This window comes from Clytia hemisphaerica, unplaced genomic scaffold, assembly GCF_902728285.1.
Source record: "Clytia hemisphaerica strain Z4C2 unplaced genomic scaffold, Clytia hemisphaerica genome assembly, whole genome shotgun sequence".
NCBI classification, from domain to species: domain Eukaryota; kingdom Metazoa; phylum Cnidaria; class Hydrozoa; order Leptothecata; family Clytiidae; genus Clytia; species Clytia hemisphaerica.
In genome coordinates, this window is record NW_027103808.1 from 763,346 (window position 1) to 779,876 (window position 16,531).

Below are 16,531 nucleotides of genomic sequence, written 5' to 3' on the forward strand. Positions count from 1 at the left end.
GGGGTGTGGGTCAAAGGATAAAGCCTGGTCTGAGGAGGGAGGTAGGGTCAGGTTAAAGGTTGGTGGATATGCTTTGTTATAAGAGGGTGAACTCAAAAATGGCAGTTTTTTTTATCTGAAAAAAATTTAACATTTATGGCTTAAACGCGAACAGGGTAGGAAGATGTGGATGGATAGAAAATTGAAAGTTAGGGTCACGGGGGTAATAAAACTAAAAAGTTGTACTATAAAGACTTACAAAGGATTTATGATTAAAGATCATTAAAAAAAGAACATAAACAAACATACCGTAGTGGTTAGACAATTTTAGTTGATGTCAGCATTATTTTTCATAAGTCTATTTTATCAAAGATGTTCTCTTGTAAGCTTTTTTAAGTTTTGTTTTCTTCTATATCAGTTTTTTTACAGATTTCAGTATACCAAGAAAAATCTTACTTCTTGTTAGAAGAAACTTTGTACACACATAACTTCAGCAGTTGCATCGATTTTTTCATTTTATCCGCGTAGATATTTCTCTCTCTTACGCTAATTTTTCCCGTTCTTTTTTGTTCTTCTATTTGCATATTTTCATTGTTGAGGCCATTGTCATAGATACCGATGTTTTCACATACAAACACATACAATAAAAAATTCCACCATCTAGAACATTTTTCTCTCTCTTTTTTATCGGTTTCGACAGTCACGTGACTAGTAGGTCCAACATAAAACCACACACTCTATATGAGGGGACTAGGTTCAAGTCACGTGCTCACTTACACGTGTACCTAGGTACTGCTTCTGTACATTTCTTACATTTGACATGACAACACCATATAAATTTACAGTCACATGCTTTAGTTTCTTGTACAATTTTTACATTGAATCCACGCCTGCAACACATCTGATCGCAACCGTCAACTCCGGCGGACGTTATATTACACTCGCGGCCGCGGGTACCGATAATACCCAAACTGTTATTATTTTCACAATAATTAGGTGATTCTTCATAATAAACAAAGTCTAATGTTGATGGTGGTAAATATTCTTTGTATCGTGGTATTAATTTCTTGAATCTCTTTTTACCGTTTTTCTTGATTTTGAATTCGAAATCCATCTCATGTGCGGAATCATAACGATCTTTTAACATTTTACCAAGCTGAGAATATAGAAGACAGGAAGCATTTTAGAATTACAGAGAGCCATGATAAACACATGTACTGGTTTATCAAAAAATTAGATTGGATTACAAAAAAACATTACTGAATCTGACAAAATTTCACGAAATGTCTTATTCTTTCAATTAACGCTAGTGCTACAGCCGGTTTTGCATTTGAGTTTACTAGGGTCACAAATGATGTCAAATTCCATCGATCTGGAATCGTTTCAACGTAATCATATTCGACGTCATTCAACCAACCCCTCTTTAAAATCATTGGCGCTAATGCGGAAAGGATGATCGAAAATTCCGAAATTCTAAGTAGAAAGTTAGAAAAATGGGAGTCCGATTGTTTGTGAAAAAGTAATTGTCTTTTGTCTTGCTTACCTGTTGAAATCCTGGTTGAGCGAGCCAACATGTTTTTAAATTACAATTCCCTGACATTCCATGACATTTGCATTTTGTCCATAAGTTGTGGCGTATAATCTGAAAAAAAACACCACAAATTTTATAAAATTTTAACAAAAAGACTCTCTGAACATGTTAAAAGCAATAGTAAAAGTTATCTAAGTTTCCCAAACCTTCCACCTGAAGAAAAAAGAAATTGTCTTTAAAATGATGCTCCACCATCAAGATTTTAGGGATTTTTCCCCGAGAAATAAGTACCCTATAGTCATAGAGAAGGACTGTGTCTTTTTATATTTCTAAGGATGTGTTTCATGAGATTATACATATTTGTTTTGTTAATTGTCATGACCCCTTAAAAAGCAAACAAATTAACGCCCGGTCTTACCTCACGCCCAGCTCTATTATTATGTAGATTCATTGCTCGTCTTGGATCTCTTCTTTTCTTGACTTTTATCTCCACCATATCAATGAATAATTGTGAAAACCAAATGCCGTACGAGATCGGGCGGTTACATCCACCCCATTTCCAACCTTCTTCTGTTTGACCTCTTATACTGTTATCGCAACGACAATGTAATGAACGCCCTTCTGCACACGCCTCTGTGACGGAGAAAGCAACACCCGCTGCTGTGATTCCACTGATGAAAGCAGATTCTCGACTCGCTAAAGGAAATAAAGGAAAAAATAGATTAAAACTATATTCAACCAATTGCTTTTCATCAATTTTACCAACATGAAAAATTTTCGGGGTGTTTGTAGGTGTTGTGAGACAAATAAAGTCGGGCGGAAACGAAGCTTTGCAAATGGGCGTATGAATTTTTTTCCTCTGGTTTCTTTTAACAAAGAATAATTTAGATCTTTGTTTTTCAAGGTGTTTGTAAGGAAATTTTTATAGTAAACAGTTTTTATGAAGGTTCAAGGTTAAAGTCCACATAATTTAAGCTGTAAGCGGTATTTCGTCAATTTTGAAAGGAATTCTTTATAAATTGTTTTGAGCGCACCATAAGAGAGTGAAGTAATCAATAAATAGAAATACGTAAAATAATCATCTCCTAGAAAATTACCGAACATTTGTCGTGGTTATTTACGCATATCTCTCACTCTACCCAGCTCTTTTTGAATTGAGTAATTCACAGAACTATTATAAGTACAACTTAACAACTTGACTGATGTTACCGCATACATTTTTTGTGTCCGCTTTTTCCCAGAAACTTGTTAATTAGGTCATATCCATGTATGAAAGTCATCAATTTTACCTTATGATAGCTGACTTTGACGTGAAAGATATTTTTAATGAAAATTCTCAAAATGAAAAAGCCCATTTTGAGATTTTCTGTCAAAAAGACATAACTCAGGACCACTCCCCTATTATAGGTCAAGACTCTTAACTGTTTTTGAAAGCGCAGACCAAAATCCTTCTACACTTGGTAGAACGTATTTATCGTCAGGTTAGAAATCTTGCTATGCAATTATTTAGTGCCTTGTCAGCTTTTTGACACCAGTCCTAATTTAGCGCCGGCCCCTTTTACAGTGGCCCTTATTGCGCCAAACTTTTTTTCTCAATTTCGGCCGATGAGGGCCGGCGTAAAAATGGCCGACAAGGTATCTACCTCGATATATTTTTCTTCGATATATATATGTTAGGACTGGAATAGAGAAGATCTGTAGTCAGGTATTAATGAGATAAGGATTGATAGCAATTGATTGAACATTTCTTGATTGATGATTCTATTGTCTCTCTAATGTCATTAATTGTTGACGTCAAACTAAAAGATAGACGTAATTTAAAACGTAAAATCCGTCGAGGAGTGATGATTTTTTTCGACAAATCTTATCCCGACGAATGTGTGTCGCCACATTTTTATCTAATTTTCCAATATTTGTGAGTCAAATTATTTTGAAGCGAAAATATCACAAAGTATCTTGGAAAAGCAATAATCCGAGTTTTAAATTGTAGTGTTTCTGAATTTTGACCTACCTCTTATTTATGATATCATATTTCAAAAAGGGTTATTTTGAAAGAGCTTACATTTTTAAAGGCATTTTCGAACATGACACATAACTTATTTCCAATGTTTTTAAAATGCTGATGTTCTAAGATGGCATTTGTTAGTCGGCGGCACGTGTGGTTTAGTCAAAACTTTTATTATGGTTTCGTACAGATAGATAATAGTAGGTAATACTTATAAAGGTTAGCGGCGAGACCTGAGACGGCCTGTACAATGGGTGATAAGCCGATATGATACCAAGCTGTGCTACAGCATCATATCAATCCATCAATCAATTTTTAAGAAACTCAAATTAAGAAAATGTGATTTCGACACATATCGATTCATAAGAAATTATGTTTGATTCTAAATTTCCTAGATAATTTTATTATGAAAATTTACCCAGTAAATTAATACAGTTATTTCTGTGTCTACTTATTGAGCCTGGTAATATTTCATATGCATTACAATCTCGAGGCATTAATGTGCTTGGTTTTAATATCATTTAAAGTTCTTATAAAAACCATATTTCTAACTTAAAATCAAAACGGATTAAACATTCCATATCATTATAGCACTCTCGGTTATTTTTCTGCTAACTTTATCAACGGTAACATACAAACTTTATTCACAGGTAGTCTACAGTTTAAATCCGGAAGCATTTCATTTTCTTAATCCATCTAGCAATTTCTTAATAAATTTCCTTCAAAAAAAAGTCTTTTTTCCTTAAAAAACTATTTTAATATCTTGCTTCCTTTGCTAATTGGCATTAAGAAAATGCGCTTTTTATTAGAACTTATGTAGAAATATTCAAGTAATGTTTACTTCTTAAAAGACGGGGATCGTAATACATTCCGGCTCGTGTCACTCGGCAAGGTGTATATTATACTGCCGGGTGAGCCAAAAAAGTATACACAGGGCCCGGTTGGCCATGCCCCTGGGGCTTTCGGATAAAGCTTCTTTGTTGATTCTTATTTGATTGTATATAGAAGAAAACTTAACTTAAATTTTGGTATATAAAACTAGGGCTCAAGTTAACTAGAATCAAAGAACGTAGGCATTACATATTGACGCCGTCACACATACAAACATTTCTTCGTTTGACATTTTGACGAATCTAATCTCACGTGACGTAAGGATTTCGAAGAAGTCGCGCATGCGCTAACGTCGTTGAGTTAAGAGCCTCCTTAGCATCTGCTGCTGTTTGGTGATATCAAATGTCATTTTCTCATGGGAAATATTAAGTTCCAATTAACTCAGATCATCCGATAATTGGATAGTCTTAGATCAGCTTGGTATCGTCTTTAAACAGCTCCGTCATCTAATAAACTTTTTTAATCTTCTGTGAAAACTTAACGTTCACCGTTACTTGGGCTACCATTTTGAATGAATGCAAATTTTAAACTTTTTTTGATAGAGCTTCCAAACTGTTCAACCCCGCCCGCTCTGATTTTCTTTTTCCAGTATCGTTATATATTTAGGACTTTAACTTTGTGCTGTCGAACCTTCCAAATTTTTTAAGAATTGGCAGCCTTTTAAAAAATTTGTCATTTTAAGCTTAGAGGTATTATCACATTGTATAAAATATTTATAATTCTTCTTAATGGGATCTTAATAGCGGCTTATCGCTTGTGAACGTAGTAGTAAAATTCATGTTTTTTCTCATCACCCTCAACTCCCAAAGAAATATTTTTTCAGCATATCGACAAAAGATTAAAGAGATTTTTCATCCAAGTACCTCAAAACTTTCGGGCTAAATTCTTTGTTCGACCAAAATTGCAATAATCGCGTTTGAATTACTATGTACAGTTCAGGATCTGAGTGGCCAGACCAGACTCTGGCACAAAAATTTGTATAAAAACTACATAAAACTTAATGAATTTGAATTGGAAAATATCTCGAAAAAAAAACAAATTTTCTACCTTTTTGTAACATGGGACCAAAAATGGAGTTTCCACCTGCCATGATACTGCAGTTCCATTTTCTCGTTTGAAATTGTTCCTGACATTCTTCTATACTTAATCGAATACCTTCTGCTACACTTGGGATCAGGTCTGTAAAATTATTGCATACTGTCCGTTGGAATGGGTGTAGGTTTAACGTGTTACAAAAGTTCTTTGCGATACTTTTTGAAGATATTGTGCTTGTTTGTGTTCCCAAATGCCTGAAAGATAAAAACAGATGTACACGTTTTTTATAAGAACAAACTATATAAGAACATGGCCAAAATGTTAAGGCTTTAGAGACTCAAAAACAACCGATTTCTTAGGAAAATGGGCAAAAATACTCAAAAAATGGGGAAAATAAGAACATTTTAAGAACTTTTTAAGGCTTAAAACTTAAAAAGTTAAGAACACCCGAAGGCTTCAGAAATTTTAGATGTTCTTATAAAAAAACGTGTATTGATTTTATAAATTTAGTTTTATGATACCTCCGTCTCATCAGGAAAAGATCTTTAAAATCCACGCGTGTGTAAAAGCCATTTTCGCGCGGGAAATGGCCATTTTCAGCTAAGTAAAACTAAGACAGTCACATGCATGGGCATGCATGTATTAATGTGATTTCCCTTATGTGGTTTTTTTAAGTTCGGGGTGTGAAATTGCACATTTCCATGCATGGGTTTTTTTTATTTTTGCAGTGTAAAATACTGCTCTTTTACACAGGTTCTTGCATTTTGGTCTGTAAAAACGTATTTTTTTTACATATGTGTGATTGTGAATCAAGGGTGTGATTTGAACGAGACAACTATGTGCGTGTAAAATAGGTATTTCCCTGGGATGGTGTTTTCCAAACTTTTGTATGATTATCATCATCTTTTGTAAATTTCATTTTCACCCCCGAAAAATCCCATGCATGTAAAATTGGCCATTCGCATCTTCCCTAGAAGATGTCATATACATATATGGATGGGAGTGTTTGTTTGTATCGAATGGTAAATATGTCATACTTTAATGGCTTTGATTGACATATTCCGGAAATGAAAGATAAATCACGAAGCGAAGATCACATCTAAGCCTTATGAAGCAACATGTGCGTTAGTTTTTATGCCGCATGTATGTGGAGTATCAGTTTTCAATTTCGTAAGTAATAAATCAAAAATTCTTCTTCATTTTCTTGAAAATCGAGTCTTACTTTTATTGTACTTTTATTTTTTTGAAATTGAACATTTTTCTCAACAAATATCTTTTACAAAAGTAACAAAATGAAATGGATTGATAATTGAAATTTCTTTTGTTTTCCTTTGTCTTTTATAATGAAACGCAAATTAAGAACTGGTTTAAAATAAAACTTTATTTGGTTTAAAATTATTTTAGTAAATCAAAATAAGAATTTTGTGCTTTGTTACAAGATTATAATCAAGTCTACATCAATTATTTTACACTTTTCCTTTGAAGTTTCCGACGTCTAATGAGCTTCACACTACAAGTGTGAATATTTTACTTTCCAAAAAGATCAAAGGAAAATTTGTAATTTGCGCTAATTGGAATCATAATTTGTGACCATCTATATCAGACCAAAATGATACTAATTATTTTTTGATATTTTTAATTCAAATCTGAAAAATTATGTAATGTTTTTAGTTTACTCTTGAATGAATTGAGCCTATTTTGCCTTTTTTACATGGAGTTCCAGATTCCAAAAAGGCACCCTAAAGGGCGACACTACATAAACTGTAAACCCAAACATGTCTAGGTTACACCTCCCGGGAGAAAAAATGGTCAATACACAAGGGATGTCAAATTGCTTCCTACCGTCGTTTTGCGTATAAGATTTCACTTTCCGCATTATAATATTCCAGCGCCACTTTTCTGGCGGAAAGAGACAAAGACCCCAGGTAGTTGAAAAATGAGCTTCGGAAAGTTCGGGAGTTTTGAAAGTTAGCACAAGATTTTATTTCCCATACCTTTAGAAAAAACCATTCCAATTTCATGCTGGCTATCCCGGAAAAAATAGCGGACAAATACCGAAAAAGTCAGTGGAATCTTAGTGCACAACAACAGCGGTCAGTAAATTTAGCGCCACTTACCCTTTTATTACACCGTAGCTGGCGGTGTTTTTAGCTGAAACATTTTCCCGATGATTTCGCGCTTGTTTCGCGTGTGCACCTTTTGTGAAAGCACTTGATACTCCTTTAGGAGATGGCACTACTATTTTCGTTTGATGTTTACTCTAGCTCTTTTTTCCGTCAATTTGCGGTCAAATTACGAAATTTGACGAGAAAAAAGAGACAGTGAAGCCTAGGTTTGGAAGGATTTCCTACCTGACTAAAATATGCAATTTCACCGGTTTGAGAGATGTGAAATAGCGTTTGCCACCTACTTGTTTTGATCTCGCGCTCCGAAAACAATTAAAATGCTAGATCCTATCCATCGGCACGAAATTTAAAAAGTCAAATTTTTGCTTCACTTTTTTTTGCTGGAGAAAGCTTAAAGTTGCTTATCTAGCCCTTTGGGCTTTACAGATATCTGTGGCTTAGCCTTATTTTTAGTTTTTACCTTGGGATTTTTTTCAACAAGCTAAAGTAAAGTTGATAAATTTCATACTTACATCCAAATCATTGGGTTGACATTTTTCATCAGTAATAAAAAGCAGACCAAAACACACCAGTGTCGAGCCATTTTAATTCTGTAAGTTCAGTAAGTCTGTATTTTATTCACAACAAATTCTTCTCGTTTATTGAAACTTTTCAACGAAGAAATATTTTTCAAATTGTACTCCACATCAACATATAAAAACCATTTCAAAATTATACGATAATGTTTGCTTGACCTTTACTTTTATATATTCACACCATCAAAGTCCTTTACAAGCCCAAAAAAATAAAACAAATCTTTGTGTAGGTATATACCAAAACTGAACGGCTATGTAAATTCACTCACTCACGACTCAAGCCGGAATGAGAGATTCTTTAATTTTTGTAACTTTTCTCTGTGTCACTTCTCTACAAAGAAAAGAAATAAAAAGAACAATAATAAGAATAAGAAAGACAATAAAAAAGTATGCAGTTTTTTTATTGCTTACAAAAGCAAAAATACCTAACACAACACTCCGCTCAACAAATTTCTAATACGAAAGTTATTTATTGGTATTCCCAAGGCGTTCAATTCTATTTATTTTAATTTTGTCGGCATATTTCTTTGATGTTTTTGTTTTCTCTTTTTAATAATAACATTGTTTTATTATTATTATTAAATGTTTTGGCTGATTATCGATTCTTGTTTGATGACTGACCCCTGAGACCTGGCGTTAATTGGCCCAATTAAAGGCGGCGTTGATGGGTCAAAGAACTTGTTGAATTCACATAGTGACTTCAACTTATTAAAAAATTTCATTTCGCCAGATTTTCAAAAAAGTACACAGCTTTTTATTATTCATTATTCTCATTTAAAAAAAATTGAAAAAATTGTCACACAGATACAACACGAGAAATTCCATTAGATTTAAAACCACTTTGCTCGATTCCTCCCTGTCTAGAAATCAGACAAAAAAATACATAAGGGTGGTTCCTAATTTCTTGAAACTTGAAATTTGTACAAAAAAACACGGTTACATATTTTGGGTGTGTACGTATAAAAGATTACGTCATTTGTTATGAATAATACACAGGGCATATTTCTTTCCTTGTTCGGGCCATTAGGCGAGTCCAATTTAATTTGTTGTTCTACGGGCAGATCGTTAGCAAAATATGAGTCGGTCGGTCGGTCGGTCGGTTAAAAAAAAAGATTTTCATTAACCAAGGAAGGTAATTAGGCTATAAGTAATACTTTCAGATAATCTTGGTCGAAAATTCATCATTCATCTTTGATGGAGTTTGTAATAAAATCTTGCATAGAAAAAATGATTCTCGATTCTTTTCAACTTTTTTTTAAGTGTAAATTTCGTTTCAGCAAATGCTGGGTCGGTTGCGCCCGTAGAACAACAAATTAGATTGGTCTCGCTTTATAGACTAACATTTCTCAAATTCATTCACAAAGCTTACGAAGTTCATAAGAATCCGTTTTTTCATAATGATTTTTCGAGTGAAAAATTGCACCACTCTTTCAATAACCGTTTTTAAAACTAGCCTAATACTTCCGCGGATGAGAATTTCAACTTCAACGTGACACTTCCCGGCTAATACAATTTGTTTCAAATACTTTCAAAATCCGGCAATAATTCGATGTGAAAAAATTTTACAGCGATTTTGATTTGAAAAGTTTTGATTAGCTTGTCTATACTCTTGAGGTTGACAGAGGGACTGAAACGATTTGGGACAACCAGTAGTTTTGAACCGCGAAATATGAGGACGGTAAAAATGTTGATTTAACGTTGTCCTTAGTCAATCAGGATCTAGAAAAGCAAAGGGTAAACTGCCTCTGTCGCAAAAAAGACACATACATAAACTCGCTACTCTAACCCCGCTTGTTAATTTTTCGAAAATTTTTCAACCCCCGGAACTTATTAGGACCCCCCTGTTTATTAATTGTTAAGAATATTTTCAGCTGTCCAAGAGAAGGCCTACTATTTTGCTCTAAATAGCCTGATTTAAGCCTATATTTACCTTATTTTGGGTTTTCAAAAGTACAATTTCCAATCCCCTCCCCCACGATTAGGTCCCCTCCCCCACGATTAGGTCCCCCCCCCCGTTTATTAAATTTCGATGTGCTGCGAAAAAAGTAGGATTGCAGGGTGAATAGACTTTTTCCGGACATATTTGTGTACTGTAAATCATATGAACATCGGACATCTAAGTGAAATATCACTTATAAAAGCACTATAATTAATAGTCAACATTGAAGTAGCCTCCTACCCAAATTGGTACCCTTCAGATAGGTAATTGGTACTCCTTGCCAGGGAATCCATGGTTTCTTTGCGGAAAACCCCAGAATTTATACCGAAAGATCACAATCAAACTACCAGCAAACCTAGCCAGCACAAAAATCTCAAACCAAAATTAATATTCTCTTCCTCTAGGAATACGTACGTTCAGAAACAATAATCGGTTACCTGTATAAAATATAGATACTGTATACCAAAACGAGACCAAAACTTCTAAACATTTGGCAGTCTGGTAACCTTCCGATATAAAATAGATATTACCAATCAACAATGAGTCTATGTTATGATTATGATTTTTTGAAAACCCAAATGGAAGATGGAAGACGAACCCCCAGAGAACCTAGCTGGAACAAAACATAAAAACTTGAAGTCCTTCCGTCGAGAATACACATCTTCAGAAACAAAGCTTTTAGATTTTCCCCAAAACTTCCAAAGATAGCCGTCCATCCTAAATCTGAATCCAGTGCCAGTTTTAATTCAAGTGCACTTTGAAAACCTGTTAAATTTTGACAGAATAAACACATTTCATAAACACACATGACGAATATATTGAATCAGCATAACTTTTACCTTTTACACCAAATTTATATTACCGCTAACCTATTTTTTCAATAACAATCAGAGAAAGTTAAGTAATTAAAACGCGCTTTCCAATATAATTTTTGGCCTCAAAGTCCACCTTAAATTCATTAAAAAGAAATCAAGAAAAACCCCAAAATATATGTTCATAAATCTTGAAAAACCAAAAAAAATATACTTGTGTGTTTTTAGAATTATAAAAAGAGAATTTCATAATTTTGTGGGTTTTTAATGTTAAACGATAGTCTAATTTGTTTCTGGTTTTCTGAGACTAAACATCCGTCCAACTATAAATCAAAAGAAATTTCGCATCATTAAGTCATAACATTTTTTTGGGACCTATAAACAGAGAATTACATCATTTGCAAGATTTTCAAAATTTGATACGCTGGCATTGGAAAAATCAACTCTCCGGTGAATTTTCAGCAATCCTAAGAATTTGCCGGTCTGGAATAATTACCCAAGTAAATTTCTCATTCGGTGAAAACAAACCCAGCTGTCACACAACACTGTTTCGACGTTTATCTAATGCTCACAACGTCCATATAACGTTATATGAACGTTGAAACAACGTTGTGTGCCAGCTGGGAAAGCAAAATGAAACTCCTGGGTATATCAAGGGGCCTTGAAAATATTTCCACCACAATTTGGAAACTGTGAATTGTATAAATATTTTGTTTTACAGACAACCGGGATAATTCAGCAATCAATCAACCAATAATCGCCGACGAATCTATAATCACCACAACCACAAGTCATTCAACACCAGCAGAACTCAACCCGGAAATACTTCATCAAAACATGTTCGTAAGTAATCTGAAGATTTGTTCTTCCTTATCAGAAATATCGTATATTAATCCAGGGGTTAGTTTGACCATCCCTGTAAACCCATAATTCCGAATCAATATTTTAGCATGGAATATTTTAGCTAACCGTATTCTGCTGGCATCCTCTAACGGTTGGACCCTTCATAGATTTATACTGCCTTCGGTTTTGTAGAGGTCTACGATTCAGACAGCAAGCCAACCAATATTTGAGATTATACACCATACATTACTTAACTATCTTGCCAAAATCAACTTTTCATCCAAAGACAGTAACACATCCTTTTATATATAACATCAATCAAGACCAGGACCAAATTCTTCATGCAGACGTCAAAAATTCTTGGCCTCGTTACGTCACGTCATTGCACTCATGAAAGAAACGTCATTTTATCAAGAAATGACTCAAAAATAGAATTTTCTATAAAACAAGGGGTGACAGTTTTTGCCCCCTTTTTCACATCCAATCTCTAAAATCAATCATTATTATAAAACGAGTAGGCGGGTAGTTAACCCTAAATCGTCATTCCCAGAGTGTCATCCCAAACCATGTAAACAAATTTCTGACGACCATCAAAATGATTGTAACTTAGCGAAATGGTTTATTAGTTCAGTTTACAAAAATTTGTTTCATCGGTAAAGATGGAATGTTTCACCCCTACCATCTAATAAGCTCAAATTGATGATTATAAGCATTTTAGTATAGTAAAAACATGAAAAGAGATCGCACAAGGGGAGAAAAAAATCTCTTCTCTATGATCTATTGGCTAGTATGTGCTAGGTGCTATGAGAAATAGCGAGTCGGCGAGATAAGACGGGATACTAACAAAAGCATCGCGCTGAATACTATTAAAGCAGTATGTCATTATCAACTGAGAATTAAAACGAAACCCTTTCTTTAATTGTCTTTTTTAGCTTATTATATTGATCATTTCATTATTATAGAAATTTCTACTTTATTTACTGCATTGTTGTGTTGTGTTTTTTTGTTATTTACGGCTAAAAAAATTATAAGAACGGCATATTTTTGTTTTGACGGATTTTCGCGAGAGAAAAATGCACGACATTTGGCGACAATTAACAAGTTTAAAAAAGTCGTTTCTGTCTCAAGAAATTTTTAAAGCGTTCGTCCCGAAAATTTTAATGGCGCGTTCGACTAATTAAGATTAATGTTTAATTGGCTTATATGTGATTTCTTTCAAATAATAGCTATTGAATTGTTATTTGTATCTTTTCGGAAACACATAGGAATGTTACTTCCAGTCTTTTCTGAAATGGTGCACATTCTTTCCAATGATTTTTTATACACAGAGTTGCTCATGACGCTATATTTGTTAAATTTGATCCGTCTGGCGTACAGTGTTTCTAAGTCTAATATAAAGCTTACAGGACTGCTGTTAGCGAGCCTTTGATATTCAAAGAAGATTCGTTTAAGTCTTCGAAGTAACAAACAAATAACCTGTTCTAGTAAAACTTGAGTAAAACCTTTATCGAAGATTCAAAAATCTTTAAAAAAGTTAGATAATAATTGTACTCTATATTATCCTTAAATCTTAGAAACGAAAATTGAAAACTGAACATAATAAAGTTAATATAAAGCTAGAATTGCTAAAGCAAACCATTTAAGCATGCTGGTAGGGTATTTTCAGTGTCTTAGTAAAGAAAGTTGGCAATGGAGATCTCTTTATGACCTGTTACCTTAAAATGGTACCCTACAAATGACTTGTAAGAAAACTGTAGGAAGCATAACTTGACCACATAATACATAATCTTCATCTCTCACTCACCCAGAAAGGTATTGGGACCAAATTTATGCCAAAAAATTGAGTTTTTCTGGCTAATTCTTTTTTGATTCTTAAAAGGCTGGATGTGAAACTGATATTTCCCTAAGTAAGAAATAATCAAAGAAGATTTATTAGTTAAAAATCATAAAGTGTTCTAATAAGAAATTTGAATATCATTTAAGCGCTTTTCTGTCAATTAATGACATCATAATGAGACAATTTAAATTATTTCATCACAACCGTGCAAGATCACTGTGCTTTTGATTTTAAAAGAATTCATCATATGGAAACCAGTCCATTTCAAAATAACCCTGCTTCTATTTTATACTGTCATGTCATGGTTTCTATCAGTAAAATGTGCTATTTAGTTGTATCTTAGCTAACTCCACCCAAGGATTATACATTCAAAGACGAATCGGCAAACTTCAAAGAGTCTGTTCACAGTTTATGGTTCCTTAGAGGTATAGAATCTAAGCTACGAGCAAAAGAATCAGAGCGTAAGCCTAGAGAAGGATTTCTGCAGTTTTTCGACGATGATTCACATATCAGTCTATTGTCCTACTAGTCTGTGATGAATATCAAATCACATTAAGCACTACAGACACTGATGGGACCCGCTTTTCACCGAAAGAATTTGCGCTAAAAAGTTCGTTCCCAATTAAAATTTGACTCATAATCATTGAAAATTAATTTCCCCTTCAAACTATCTCACTGACTTTTTAAGCTGGAAAACAATAGGATTTCGATCTTCTTAGGAAACTTAATCGAAATTTTCACTGAAACTGAGAGGGTACTGAGACAGGGGTATACTCGCCCTTGGTAAAACCCTCTGCTCAGGTTCCTACCAATCAAATTATTCATCTCCCCCGGACAAAATTTCCCGAGTCATCGTTGTAAATCAAAAGTTGCTCGATATCAAAACAACCAAAGCCATACAGCCTTACAACCACACGCAACACAAAGATTCCTATGAAACGTTTTTTCCAAATATGTTTTTTTTACAAATGTCAAATATCTGGTCCCTATTATCCAACCCCTCCAAATTGATAATTGATATTACGAATTTTCTAAAGTCATGGTATTTCAATTAACTGAATAAGAGAGCGACAGAATAAAACTACACATATCCTACATCCTGGAAAATTAAAAACATTTTTGTCGGCCTGAAAACAGGTGAAACAGGTGCGGATCCAGGCTAACAGATAACGGATGGATAAAGCTTTACCCCTATTGAAGAGTAGGTCAGAAATTTGTTCTTCGAATTCTCGCAATCACCATACACCAACCAGCTCTAATGAATTTTGCCCTAGTAAACTTGAATCAAATACTCTGTTAGGTAGTATCTACTACACCCACTAGAGGAGATCGATGGACATTTTAATCCAAGGTAATATAAGTATGATTTGATTTTGATCTCATTCTTACGAAGATTTTTCACATCGATATATCTTCTTCCCCTTTAGAAGTCACTCCTTTGAGAAAAAAAATCACCAAATTTCTTTCCACCGATCTACAATCATGGACATAAACTATGAGACAAAAGAAAATTCCCATCTATTTTGCCTTCTCCTATTATCACGGCCATGTACACTGAACATTGCAAATTGGCGAAGAGGGGTCTGTTTTCTACATTTTTACTGAAAATTCTTGTTCATTCTTTGTTCATGATTATATTACAATTTTTGAATCTATTAAAATCTCATGGTGGTTGTAAAAGTCAGTGTTTCTTTTTGAACGTTTCTCAAGTGACGGAGCCCAATTTTCGAAAAAGAATGCCGGAAATATGCCGGAAAAACTCGTTTTTTGGCATTTTCTCGAGATTTTCTCATCAGTTTTTTCTGACTTTTTGCTCAAAGATGCGTATTGACAATGCCCAGAACATGGCCGAGTTCGATTTTTGAGAAAAAAATTTTTCCAGCCGAAAATGCCGGTAATATACCGGAAATCGCCGTTTTTCTGGATTTTCATTGGACTTTTTCCTTATAAATGGTTTTTTTTTCACTCAAAAACATTATTAATAGCAACGCCCACCATCAAGCATGTTTCAATTTTCAATAAAATTGATTTTTGAAGCCGGAAGTATTTAAAAATCGCCGGAACAACCTATTTTCGCCGGAAAGACAGTATTTCTTGAATTTCTCGAGCTGTACTTTATACTTTTTTTATGAAATTTTGCACACTGATGCAAAATGACAATACCTAAAATGTGACGGAGCCCGATTTTTGAAAAACATTTTTTTCCGGCCGAAAATGCCGGAAATATGCCGGAAAAACCGGTTTTTTGACATTTTCTCGAATTTTCAACCTTAGTTTTTTCTGATTTTTTTGCAGAGAGATTTTTGCGAAAAAAAAATTTTCCGGTTGAAAATGCCGGAAGGAGTATTTACAACTCTTTGGTACAATAAGTCCGAATTTACTATCTAGCTTTTCTGATGTGCACCATTGCAATGTCTTCTGACATTGCATCACGGACCACACAGCTGATTGGTTGTAAGTGACGTAAAATCATAGTCAATACGTCATTTTTAACCAATCAACAGTTGGGTCCGTGGAAGACTAGAATGATGCATATCATGAATATTACATTTATGATACTAGTTAAGGCAGACCTTACCTTCCACCGACATGATCCAACACTCTAACATCGTTCAACCATAGATAGCCACCCCTTGTCTTGATTTTTTGCTTTCTAGTACAATTTTTTTGGAACTCTCATATAGATCAATCGATCAAACAAGATGAATCTCCCCCTGGTTTCACACATACCGTCACAGAGGGGAACTCTTTTGTAATAGATCACATTATGGCATTTTATCTTCTTGTTGCAACTTTTTTTTTTTACTTTCCCTAATTCTATACCGCATACTTTTTTCATAAATAATGCCGATGTTAGCTCTATTTTCAAGGGCAGTGCCGTTTCTTTCAAGTTAGCAGGATTTTGATTCCAAAATGACATGAACATTTTAGATTTCCAACTTTCAATTCAAAAAGTAT

At 34.1% G+C, this 16,531-nt stretch overlaps 1 protein-coding gene across 1 annotated transcript; it reads right to left on the minus strand.

Moving 5' to 3' along the window:
- Window positions 1–184: 184 nt before the first annotated feature.
- Window positions 185–8,469, minus strand: LOC136806525 (protein Wnt-3a-like). Its single transcript, XM_067063113.1, has 5 exons — window positions 8,080–8,469; window positions 5,454–5,695; window positions 1,929–2,206; window positions 1,523–1,621; window positions 185–1,135 (listed from the first exon to the last, which is right to left on the minus strand). The coding sequence occupies exons 1-5, from the start codon at window positions 8,148–8,150 to the stop codon at window positions 749–751; spliced, it is 1,077 nt and encodes a 358-aa protein (XP_066919214.1). The 5' UTR covers window positions 8,151–8,469; the 3' UTR covers window positions 185–748.
- Window positions 8,470–16,531: the final 8,062 nt, after the last annotated feature.

Bases quoted from the DNA above. Each gene is read 5' to 3' on its own strand.
- LOC136806525 (XM_067063113.1), bottom strand. From the start codon at position 8,150: ATGGCTCGACACTGGTGTGTTTTGGTCTGCTTTTTATTACTGATGAAA. The intron at 2,207-5,453 runs GTAGAAAATTTG...TATTTCCTTTAG, and splicing joins TGGTCCCATGTTACAAAAAG to CGAGTCGAGAATCTGCTTTC. The intron at 1,136-1,522 runs GTAAGCAAGACA...CTATATTCTCAG, and splicing joins CTCAACCAGGATTTCAACAG to CTTGGTAAAATGTTAAAAGA.